The 12988-nt window shown below is 38.9% G+C and overlaps 1 protein-coding gene across 2 annotated transcripts in view; it reads left to right on the forward strand.

Moving 5' to 3' along the window:
• The window catches only part of Prex2 (phosphatidylinositol-3,4,5-trisphosphate dependent Rac exchange factor 2), a 308185-nt gene that overhangs the window by 159349 nt on the left and 135848 nt on the right, over nucleotides 1–12988 (forward strand). For both annotated transcript variants that reach the window (XM_052715840.1, XM_052715841.1), the window contains 2 exons: nucleotides 4078–4300; nucleotides 4831–5038. In XM_052715840.1, coding sequence (XP_052571800.1) covers nucleotides 4078–4300; nucleotides 4831–5038 — 431 coding nt within the window. The remainder of the gene's footprint in view (nucleotides 1–4077; nucleotides 4301–4830; nucleotides 5039–12988) is intronic.

A 12988-nucleotide genomic window follows, 5' to 3' on the forward strand; every position in this document is an offset into this window, starting at 1 on the left:
CTTCTCTGTCTCAGGCTTACATCCTCCTTCCATTAGGTCCACTCTGTCTTTCCACATCTGTGGTTCCACATCCCGAGAGTCAACCCACTGCAGATCAAAAGCAGTCTGAAAAAATAACATAACATACAATTTTAAAATGCATTACAGTAAATGTTTATATAGCATTTACATTGTTCTGGGTATTATGGAAGCAATGTAAGGATGACTTTAAAGTTGTCTAAGGGCTGGTGAGATTGCTCAGGAAAAAAGATGCCTGCTAAGCCTGTTAGCCTTTTTTGGTCCTTGGAACCCATGCAGTAGAAGGAGAGTAGAACCCATGCAAGATGTTCTCTAACCTCCAAAAGTGTGCACCCCCACCACTCACAAGTAAATAAATGTAAAAATCAAAAGACAAAGTCATCTGTAAGTGCTGCATCGCTTTATATTGGAGACTGAAACATCTTTGCCTTTCAGTATCCCTACCGTGTTCTGGAATCAACTCCCTGCAGATTCAGATTCTAATTCATCACTAAATGGATAAAGGTGGCAGTGGTTCAGGCTGTGTGAACACAGTAGGTCTAACATTCGGTCCTCTCCAGCTCTCCCCAGACCCAGTTGATGTCTTTACTGAAAGTTACCAGTTTTCATTTGGGAAAAGTTACTCCCCTTTCCTAGTAAACTTGGCCTTTCATTTAATGTTGTTCCAATGCTAGGCAGACTGAGGTTTGCTGACACACAGCACAGAGTATGTTCTTGCATAAGCACCACAGTTAGTTCACTGGTATGGTGGTATTTTATTTGTACTGAAATGTGATTTTAATTGTATGTTAATAAATAAAATTGCCCGGGGGTCAGAGCTGTTAGAGCCATAGCAAAAGCTGGGTGTTGGTGGTGCACGCCTTTAATCCCAGAACTTGGTAGGCAGAGCTAGGTAGATCTCTGTGTGGTCAAGGATACAGCCGGCATTGGAGACACACGCCTTTAATCTCAATAACATAGAAGACCTGGAGGGCTGTACAACAGACAGTGACGAGGCAGTCATGTGGTTGGTTTTACAACCAATGAGAAGGCAGAACAGAAAGTCTATATAAAGACAAACAGACAGGAAGTAGCTCTCTTTTTTGGAGAGGTCTCTTGGCTGAAGAGGCTAGCTTCAGCAGACGGGTAAGGCTCTTAGCTCTGATCTCTTGGCTTTCTTCTTTGCATTGTTCTGTGTTTCTTATTTAATAAGATGGTCGGTTACATCTACACACTGGCTGTTCCTTCCTTGTTTTAGGATTTCGTTCTGAAAGTTTTACCATGGAAACCAGGGAGCTAGTGCCTGGATACTCACTTTTACACCCTGCACCGTGGCACCTGTGATGGAGAGACAACTCCTGTTGCTTTCTCCTCCTCTAAGGTTGTCTGCCTCCGTCCAGGTTGTGATGCTGTAACTGTGTACCATAGACTGGGTGACTAGTGAGGAATAGATGCTTATTCAACTCACTATGCTAGCATCTGCTGGGGCATCACATGAGACAGTGAGCGTGTCAAGGGAAGTTTGCTTTTATAGCAGGGCCAGAGACAGAGACACAAAGACATAGAGACACAGAGACAGAAGGATCCATATCTTGTCCAAGAACAATATGCCCTTCAGGTCAACCTGAAGATCTCTCACTAGACATCACCTCTCAAAGGTCCCAGCACTGCCATTCTGGCCACAAAGCTGCGAACCTTTGAAGACATAGGTCTTCACACCTAAACCATAGCATGAGTTAAGTTTCTTACACATGCATTTGGTATGCCCAACGAATTCAGACTAGACATCCTAGGATGGTGGACAGTGCTGCTTTCTTGAGGCGTTTGCTTCTCAGGATAGACTTTCTCCAGGATTCTTATTTTGAACCAGTTCAGGTACATTCTGACACAGGGCTATAATTTCTCTCCAGGTGTGGTGGCAGGAATTTGTGTTGTGATATGGATCTGAGAGTCTATCTCTCTGCCCCCGACCCCTCCATCTCTTATCACTCTAGTACCTACTTCTACCCTTAAGCACTTCATTGCACCACCCTGTTTATCACCTAAACATTTCTGATCACTTCTCTTGTATGTCTATTATGTGTTTGTTATACATATATCATTCCATATAGCTACAATTGCAGTACATATGATGTAACTTTCTGGTTGTTCTGTATAACAATAACATGCATAAAGTTCTACTCCTAGAGTGTGTAATTCATGGAAAAGGGGTTGTATCCCCAGTGTTTATCTCGGTGACCCCAACACATACTTTCCTCTCGTTTCTGACGAGATGGAGAATTGGTTAAAGATGAAGCAAGGGAATCTTAACCTCTTATTGTGGTTGCTATCATGACATAACAAAATTTACTGCTGTGCCTCTGTGTGTCAGGGAGGCTTAGCTAAGACTTTAGTCTTGAAAGTAGAAAAGAATTTGGGGTTGATTTTTTGCATCTAGTCTGCCTTAAATGCTGGATGTGTCTCAGCTGGAAGTTTATTAGTAAGGTAAAGAGCTAGATCTGGAATCCCTGAATTCTTTTCAGTGTACATGGTCATCAAGTTTGGTGGTAATCTTGTTAATAATTTTCTGGATTTCATTCTGATCCTCACTGTATTGCTTGACTGAGCTATACAGCTAAATATAAAATATAAATATTTTAACATACATATTATACATGCCTATGTATACATACAGTTATATGTCTATATATGCATATGAGAGGGGCTTTTTGCCAATAGTGAGCTTACACTTATGGAATATGATCTTTTATATTTACCATTGTATTTAACATAAAATGTTCAGCGATAGTCTTAATTTTTTTCTTTCCAATGCCAAAATTGTTCTGCTGGTAACATAAGAAGGTAAGATCATGATTGTAATTTTAGAGAGAAGGAATCAGTACGTTTATTTAATCCAAATCTCCTATTTACTGAGTGATAAGATACTGACTTTCCCAAGGTCATATTGAGTCCTGTGATAATCTTGGCACCAAGTTCAAAAGCCATCAAAGGCCTTCGAAACCACAATCCAGTTGGGCTCTATGAGGTGTCTACTTCTTGTATATAAGACTGTTACCCCATGGAGTTTTCCTTTTGCCAGCTGAGCTAGAGTAAAGAGATTATTCCCAATTATGAGAAGGGCTACAGGTGCTCTCTCATTTGTAGCCAGGGAAATGGAAACTGGCTTAGAACTAATGCAAGACTCCTGAGGATTTTTTGCTGAAGAGAAAGTGTTTGGCAATGAGTAAGAAACATCTAGACACACTGAATCTTGTACAGAGGTCCAATGTGAATGGGTAGTGAATGAATCAAGGAACTATATACAAACTAGAAGGAGTTTAGGGAACAAGGGGAGAGGAAGACCTTTAAAGTAAGGGGAAGCAGGCTTGGTGAGAACCAGAATGTTGTTGGCTACCTAGATCCTGGAAGGAGCCTGCGGAGTCCATGGGAAAGCCTCTGCAAGTTTAGGGTAGCAGGTAGCCACACTTGGAAGTCACGGATCATTTGGGTGGCACTTTCTTGTCAAAGGCATGGAAGAAGAGTACACAATGGACTTGGGGCTGATCCCAGCTATAAAGATGGGGAAACCCATCTGCTACTCTGGGCCAGCACCTCCTTGGCTTGCTGCTGGGTCTGCACAGACTCATCCTTTGGGTGGCTTTCTGGCAGTGCTTAGGATGATCCTGTCTTCTTCCAACCTTGACCACCTCTAGCTGTACTGTTTTGCTGACTTGCCTAGTTTTAAAACTCTACTTCCTGCTCTGATGCCCCTTCTAGCAAGTTTCTCTATTAGGCTATCTCAGCTACTGGAACCCAAGGGACCAAGTGCTAGGAAGTTGTGTTCTCACTGAGGTTCATTCTTTCTAACCCCCAACTCACAGTCACAGCCTCAGCTGAACCTTCAGTTGCTGCCTGTATGAATTGCTTTATTGGGATGTTTGGGTTTTGAAACAGCCATTTAAATTCTAACATTACATTCATTTTACCTCATTCAGGTGATACGCTTTAATTTCCTTTTGAGTTTGTTGTGTCTGATGCCTGTGAGATAGCTGAGTCATTACTGTGTGTTCAGCTCATTCCCATCTCTTCTTTAATTTGCAGTTCTCTCGGGTGCTGAAGAACAGAGCCTGGCCTACCTTTAAGCAGGCCAAATCTAAGATCTCCCCACTGCACAGCAGTGACTTCTGCCCAACCAACTGCCATGTCAACGTGATGGAAGTTTCTTATCCTAAAACATCCACTTCCCTGGGGAGTGCCTTCGGTGTTCAGCTGGATAGTAGGAAACATAGTTCTCATGACAGAGAAAATAAATCTTCAGAGCCAGGTATGTTAGCTTTTGAAATTTTATCAACTTATGAATAGGAATTTAGACAATGTATAGCTAGCTATACCTGTAGCTTAAAATTTGGGAGATTCCTAGTGTTCAGGGAAGCCTCTGTTTTAATAAAGAAAGGATTCCTTGCTCTACTTGCTTAGATTATTTCATATACGAATGTATAGAATAAAGACAGTCGATGCTTTCAGGATTTCCCTTTAAGAAGAAGGATTTCTCTTGCTTTCGTTATATGTATGGTTCATTTGGCTGTGAAAGGTTCTTAATGTGAAGTTGACACTGTAGCTATGAGAACAATAAGGAGGTCCAGGAGAAGGACACACAATGCTGTTGTCAATCATTGCAGTAGGACAAGTGAATCTATTCTATGTATAGATTTTAATAACAATGCCCTACAAACTTTAATTTCCGAACTAAATTTAGCATTGGATTGACATTTTATTATATATAAACTTGCACTTTTAAAATGTGCTGGACTGCATAAGTAGAAGTTAAATGATGGAATGATTTGAATTCCCCAGGGAAACTGAGCCCCATGGTCTATATTCAGCACACAATCACAACCATGGCAGCCCCTTCGGGCCTGTCGCTGGGACACAAAGATGGCCATGGACTCCGATATTTATTGAAAGAGGAAGACTTGGAAACTCAAGACATCTATCAGAAACTCCTCATCAAGCTCCAGACTGCACTGAAGGAGGTGGAGATGTGTGTGTGTCAAATAGATGAGTAAGTATGTTATGCCATGCACAGAAGTTTGCATGAATAAAAGAGTTAGGCAAGATGTCGTTTTTGAAAAGTATGTTCACTAGTTGTGGGAATTGTGTGCTGACCATAAAAATCTTTTCCATTCCACCTTATAAATGATATGAAAATGCAATTCATACAGATAAGGATTTTAAGGAGTCATTCAATTATGAAAGAAAGAATGACACCAGAAGAGCATTAAATCATTTTACATTATTGCATTGAAACATGTTTAAAGCTGGGCCCACTGGCACAAGTCTGTAGTCCCAGCTACTTGTGGAGGCCAAAGCAAGGGGATCACAAGTTAATGGCCAAACTAGGTTACATAGAGAGTTCGCGACCAGGCCTGGCAACTTAGCAAGACCCTGTCTCAAAGTAAGAAGTGAAAAAAGGCTTGGGGAGGGGTAATAGACCAGGGGTAGAACATTTGCCTGTGTGCATGAGACTTCATGTCCAGTTCTGAGTACCACAGTGGGGGGTGCATTTAAAACTGTTCTAACTGTAAATGGAGATTTACTTCTTATGTTGTATTTTGAAGTTCAGAAAACAATCTTTAAATATGTTTACCTGAGATATTAATAAGTGGTACATAGTACAGCCCAACACATACTTAACATGTATTAAATGAGTTTAAGTAAAGCAATGTATTTTTAAGATCAGTTCTTTTTCTGTTCTGATTGAATTAATGGACTAATAATTTGGATGTTTTAGCCACGATAAGAATGAGGCAGTTCACGATCTCCTTGGTAACAAGACTCATTGATATTTTTCCGTAAGAATTTGATGCTTGGGATGCCTATGCTCCACAAGGGGGCATGTCGTATTTCGGTGTGTGATTATGTCTCCATCTGGCAGTTTAGCATCATAAAGAAAAAGTGGCTTTTGGAAAAGATCAATTTGTCATTCATAGAAATAAATGTATGATAGCAATAAATTTCAAATATATGTTGAAAATGTAGAAATTAATGAGGAAAGCATCAACATAGTACCAAAATGCTTGCTCATGTTTTTAAGGAGTGAACATAGCTCGCTCTGAAGGCCTGTTTCCTAGGCTACGTACGAGGGACTCATTCCATATCCTTCCGCCTAGGAGTGAGCATTATTCAATGTGTTTAGACCTGATAAGATTCTAAAAATTATATAGAGGCCTTTATTCTATATGTTTTATGAAGTTGTGAAATTGCTAGCAGATGCAAAGTAAATACTTTATAAACATACATCTCCCTACACTTCCACGGACAACTCTTGTTTAGAAGTAAAATATTTAAAATGTATTCCACACTTTCTATAGTCTGACATACTGAAGGAATCATAATTAACATTTTTTAAAAAAGTTACATATCTTTAAAATTTAGAATTAAAAGTAAAAGTTTGGAGATGCACTACATTAAAAATAATTCAAGTTATTGGGGCTGGAGACACAGCTCAGTGTGTAAGAGCACTTGTGGCTATTCCAGAGAAACTGAGTCATTCCCAAGTACCCACATCACGTGACTCAGAACCATGTGTAATTCCAGCTTTTGGGGGGCCCAGTACTTCTGCCCTCTGTGGGTACCTGTGCTCATATGCATATACTCACATGCAGATATGCATACATACACATAATTAAAACTAAGAAAAATAAACCTTTAAAAAGGAAATTTAGAATTTTCATATTTCAAAAATCCTCTTCAAGTGTTGTTTACTCTGCCCTTTTCTGGAGTTTCAGGAATAATTTTGAGTGAGAATTTTATTTTCTTATTATCTAATGAACTAGGTTTTTAAAATTATGTATGGAATTTGAAATATTAAACTGTAGCTTCTGTGTTCATGCAAATAAACTAAATGGGCTGAGGTCACTAAGACAACAGAGGACTTTTTAAGCCATAGCATCATGTTTTTGAACTGTCTTGGAACCCTGTGACAAAGATGTTATTTTAAGGCATTGTATGTCCTTTAATTTAATAAGTTACATGCAATGTTCTATTTCAGAAGCCCATTTCCTCCTTCTCCTTGCAGTAAGTAGATGGATCTGTGTTATGGGTGCTGAGTTCTAGAGCTCAGCTCTCTGTAGGAGTTGTAGACAATACCTGCACCCATCCTGCAGTTCCACCCAGGCCAAGAATTATTACTCCACTCTGCCTTTGTCAAAAGCAGCGCTACTGATGTGTCAATGTACTGATAGCCAGCTCTTCCTGATGCTCCTCCAAACTCGGCTAATTTGTTGACTTTTTCAAGTTTCAAGTCATATATTTCTAAGTAGATATATTTTTCTCTTCCTTTCTATTTTTTTTAAATGGAGGCAACATTTTTGTTTTGATGATGTGGTTCCCTGTGGATGCAGCTCCTCATGCACAGTCGGATGCACAGAAGGCTCTTTTGAAAGCTCATATTTTTTTTTTTTGAGGAACTTCATCTATGTAATAATGAACAGTAAAATCAGGAATTTCATTGGGGTGACATTTAGATCTCTTTGTTTTATTACAGTCCAATACCAAGAGATCCCTACCTTAAAAAAAAAGACAACTTGGATGAAAGTTCTAAATATGGTCCATGGAGAAAGCATGATACAGTACAATTAGTTGTGTTAGATGCTATTCTGTTTCTAAATAGTCTGTTTCTAAATATTTGTATTTTTTTCTTTGAAAGTGGATTCTTTTCTCACATAATATATTCTGGTTACACTTTCCTCTCCCTGACTTTTTCCAGTTCCTCCTCACCTCCTCTTCCATCTGTAGCCACTCCCTTTCTATGGAAAAAATAGGCTTCTAAGAGATAATAATAAAGTATCACAAGATAAAATATAATAAGATAAAACAAAACCTATCACATTGAAATTGGACAGGACACACCTGCAGAAGGACAGACCTCAAGAGAAGGCACAAGAATCAGAGACCCACAAGTGTACACACTTAGGAATCCCATAAGAACATGAATGGAAGTTTTATGGAAGACATATTATATAATATATGCATAGAGGACCTGGTGCAGACCCATGCATGCCCTGTGTGCATTGTCTCAGTCTGTCTGAGTGCATATGAGCTTTGCTGATGTTGATTTAAAGGGCCTTGTTTTCTTGAAGTCTTCCATCTCCTCTGGTCCTTACCCTCTTTTTTTCTTTTTCTTTTAATAAATTTATTTCTTTATTGTACATCCCTGCTGCAGTTTACCCTCCCTCCTTCCCTCCCAGTTCCTCCCCCCACAGCCTCCTCTGCCACCCCCCCCCCCCAGGGCAGGTCTTCCATGAGTACCAATAAAATATGGCATACGAAATTGTAGTAAGACTAATCACCTTCCCGTGTATTAAGGCTGGTGAAGGCGACCAGTATGAGGAGTAGGGTCACAAAAGCCAGTAAAAGAGTCGGGAGATAGTCCCTGTTGCCACTGTTAGGAGTTCCACAAGAGGACCAAGCTACACAACTGTAACATATATGTAATGTCAGCTCAGTCCCACCCAGGCTCCCTGGTTGTCAGTTCAGGCTCTGTGAGCCCCTATGAGCCCAGGTTAGTTGATCTGTGAGATTTCTTTTGATGTCCTTGATCCCTCTGGCTCTGACAATCCTTTCTCCCCATCTTCTACAGGATTCCCTGAGCTCCGCCAAATGTGGATTTCTGCATCTGTTTCCATAAGTTGCTGTGTGAAGCCTCTCTGATGACATTTTGGCTAGGCTTCAATCTGGTCATTGGAGATGGCCAGTTCAGGCTGTATATCCACTAATGCTGGGATCATCCTTGTAAATTCCTGGGAGACTCCCTTGCACAAGGTTTTTACTTGATGCCAAAATGCCCCTCCTCCAGTAGTCTCTTTTAGTACTCTACCCCTCTGCCACTCCCCCAACCTGATCGTTCATGTTCCCATCCCTACCCTTCCTCAGTCCATTCACAAAATCTCTTCTATTTCCCCCAAACCCTCCTTGTTACCTGGTCTCTGTGGGTTTATGGATTGTAGCATAGTTATCCTTTATTTTACAGCTAATATTCACTTATGAGTGAGTATATACTATGTTTGTCTTTCTCCATCTGACTTGCCTCATTCAGGATGTCTTTTTCTAGTTCTATCTATTTGCCCTCAAACTTCCTGGTGTCCTTGTTTTTAACAGCTGAGTAATACTCCATTGTGTAAATGTACCACATTGTCTATCTATTTCTAGATTGAGGGACATCCAGGTTTTTTCTAGGTTCTGTCTATTACAAATAAAGCTGCTGTGAACATAGTTGAGCAAGTGTCCTTGTGGTATGATTGAGGATCATTTGGGTATATGCCCAAGAGTGGTATAGCTGGGTCTTGTGGTATGTTGATTCCCGGTTTTCTGGGAAACTGCCACACTGACTTCCAAAGTGATTGTACAGGTTTGCACTCCCACCAGCAATGGAGGAGTGTTCCCCTTGTTCTACATTCTCCCCAGCATGAGCTGTCCCTTGTGTTTCTGCTCTTAGCCATTCTGACAGGTGTAAGATGGAATCTCAGAGTTGTTTTGATTTGCATTTCCCTGATGGCTAAGGATGTTGAACATCTCCTTCAGTATTTCTCAGCCATTTGAGGTTCTTCTGGTGAGAATTCTGTTTAGATCTGTATTCCATTTTTTAATCAGATTATTTGGTTTGTTGATATCTAGTTTCTTGAGTTCTTTATATATTTTGGAGATCAGCCCTCTGTAAGATGTGGGGTTGTTGAAGATCTTTTCCCATTCTGCAGGCTGTCATTTTGTCCTATTGACAGTATCCTTTGCCTTACAGAAAAATTTCAATTTAATAAGGTTCTATTTATTAATTGTCGATTTTAGTGCCTGTGCTATTGGTGTTCTCTGTTCGGGAAGTTGTGTCCTGTGCCAATGCTTTCAAGGTTATTTCTTACTTTATCTTCTATCAGGTTCAGTGTATCTGGGTTTATATTGAGGTCTTTGAAACACTTGGCCTTGAGTTTTGTGCAGGGTGATAGATATGGATCCATTTGCATTCTTCTACATGCTGACATCCAGTTATGGTAGCACCATTTGTTGAAGATGCTTTCTTTTTTCCATTGTATAATCTTGGCTTCTTTGTCAAAAATCAGGTGTCTGTAGGTGTGTGGCTTTATGTCTGGGCCTTTGATTAAATTTCATTGATCCACCTGTCTGTTTTTAATGCAATATCATGTAGTTTTTATTACTTTAGCTCTGTAGTAGAGCTTGAAATCAGGGATAGTGATACCTTTGGAAGTTTTTTGTTTTGTTTCGTTTTTTATTATACAGGATTGTTTTAACTATCCTGGGTATTTTGTTTTTCATATAAAGTTAAGTATTGTTCTCTCAAGTCTTTGAAGAATTTTGTTGGGATTTTAATGGGGATTGCATTGAATCTGTAGATTGCTTTTGGTAAGATGGCCATTTTTACTATGTTAATCCTACCAAATCATAAGCATGGGAGATCTTTCCAACTTTGGACATCTTTTTGAATTTCTTTCTTCAAGACTTCAAGTCCTTGTCATACAGGTCTTTCACTTGCTTGGTTAGAGTTACCCCAAGATATTTTATATTATTTGAGGCTATTGCAAAGGGTGTTGATTCTCTGATTTCCTTCTCAGCCCTTTTATTGTTTGTATGTAGGAGGGTTACTGATTTTTTTCCAGTTAATTTTCTATCCAGCCACTTGACTAAACATGTTTATCAACTGTATGAATTCCGTGGTAGAGTTTTTGGAATTGCTTATGTATGCTATCATATCATCTGCAAATCCTTTCCAGTATGTATCCCCTTGATCTCCTTTAGTTGTCTTACTACTCTAGCTAGAACTTCCAAGTACTATATTGAATAGGTATGGAGAGAGTGGACAACCTTATCCCACAAAGACATATCCAACAGACAATTTCACACCAGCAAAACACAAAGAAGGGAAACACACAAACACATACACACAGAGATGACATTTTTTAAAAATAGCTGAGTTAAATTGTATAAGTATACAACATTTCCTTTATGTATTCTTCTGTTGAGGTACAATTTCTCACTATTATGAATAGAGCTGCAATGAACATAGTTGAGCCAGTGTCTTTGTAGTAAGATGATGTGTCCTTTGGGTTTATGCCCAAGAGTGCTGTAGCTGGATCATGAGGTAGATCCATTACCATCTTCTTGAGGTACAGCCACACTGATTTCTGTAGTGGCTCTAAAAGTTTGCACCCACCAGTGTGGATTTATGTCTTGAGTTTTCATTTCAATTCCCTTGATCAACCCATCTATTTGTGTACCAATACCATGCTGTTGTTTTTAACAATAGCTTTGTAGTACAACTTGATATGAGGATGGTGATACATCCAGTGGTTCTTTTATTATGTAGGATTATTTTAACTATCTTGGCTATGTGTGTGTTTGGGGAGGGTTCTATATGAAGCTGAAAACTGTTCTTTTCAAGATCTGTAAAGAATTGTGTTGGAATTCTGATGGGTGTTGTACTGAATCAATACAGTGCTTTTGGGAGAATGGCCATTTTAATGTTAATCCTACCAATCCATGAGCATGAGAGATCTTTCTGTCTTTTGGTCTCTTCTTCACTTTCCTTCTTCAGTGAAGGTTTTATCATACAAGTCTTTCACTTGTTTGATTAGAGTTACCCCAAAGATATTTTGTGTTATTTGAGACTATTGTGAAAGATGCTGTTTCCCTGATTTCTTTATCAGTTTTTTTGTCATTTATATATAGGAGGGCTACTGATTTTTTGTGAGTTAATTTTGTATCCAGCTACATTGCTAAAAGTGTTTATTAGCTATAAAATTTTTCTGGTAGAATTTTTCTGGTCATATATGTATAGTATCATATCATCTGTAAATAAGATACTTTGGCTTCTTTTCCAATTTCTATCCCCTTGATCTCCTTCAGTTGTCTTATTGCTCTAGCTAAGACTTCAAGTACTCTGTTGAATAGGTAAGGAGAGAGTGAACAGCCTTGTCTTGTTCCTTTTATTAGTGGAATTGCTTTGGAGTTTCTCTCCATTTAAGTTGATATTGGTTATGGGGTTCATGTAAACTGCCTTTCTTATGTTGAAGTATGTCTCTTGTGTCCCAAATCTCTTTAGGACTTTGATCATGAAGAGATGCTTGATTTCTTCAAAGACCATTTCTGCATCAAATGAGATGGTCATGTGTGTGGGTTTTTTTTTTATCTTTAGTTTGTTTATGTGGTGGATTATATTTATCCCTTCATGTATGTTGAACCATTCCTTCATTCTGGATGGAGCCCACTTGATCATCGTGAATGATCTTTATAAATGAACAAAATCTTCATTCTGTTTCAACTTTGTGGGATAATTTGAGGAGTATTGGAATTAACTCTTCTTTGACATTTTGGTAGAATCTATGCTAAAACCAAGCTCTGAGCTTTTATTGGTTGGGAGACATTTAGTATCTGCTTCTATTTCTGTAGGGTTTGTACGTTTGTTTAAATTCCCATCTAATCTTGATTTAACTTTGGAAGTAATATCTATTAAGATGATTATTCATTCTTTTAGATATTCCAATTTGGGAAATACAAGTTTTTCAAGCATGTCCTTATGATTCTCTTGATTTCCGTAGTGTCTCTTGTTATGTCCCCTTTTCATTTCTAATTCTGCTAATTTGGAAATTCACTCTTCTTTTAGTTAAATTAGATAAAGATTTGCCAGTCTTATTGATTTGTTTCTCAAAGAAATAACTCTGTGTTTTACTGACTCTTCGTATTGCTTATTTATTTGTTCCTATTATATTGTTTCTATTGATTTCTGACCAGAGTTTGATTATTTCTTGCAATTTACTCCTTTGGGGTGTGATTTCTTCTTTTTGTTCTAGACCTTTGCTGTTAAGTTGCTAGTATGAGATATTTCCAATGGGTTTGTATGTAGCTTGAGTTTTCCTGCCTGGCCCACAGTCAGGACAAATCTCTGACACCCGCCAGTCCCACAGCCGTCAGACCCAACCAAGTAAACACAGAGACTTATATTGGT

Source organism: Peromyscus californicus, unplaced genomic scaffold (genome assembly GCF_007827085.1).
Source record: "Peromyscus californicus insignis strain IS unplaced genomic scaffold, ASM782708v3 Scaffold_5__1_contigs__length_169319896, whole genome shotgun sequence".
In the NCBI taxonomy this organism is placed as follows: domain Eukaryota; kingdom Metazoa; phylum Chordata; class Mammalia; order Rodentia; family Cricetidae; genus Peromyscus; species Peromyscus californicus.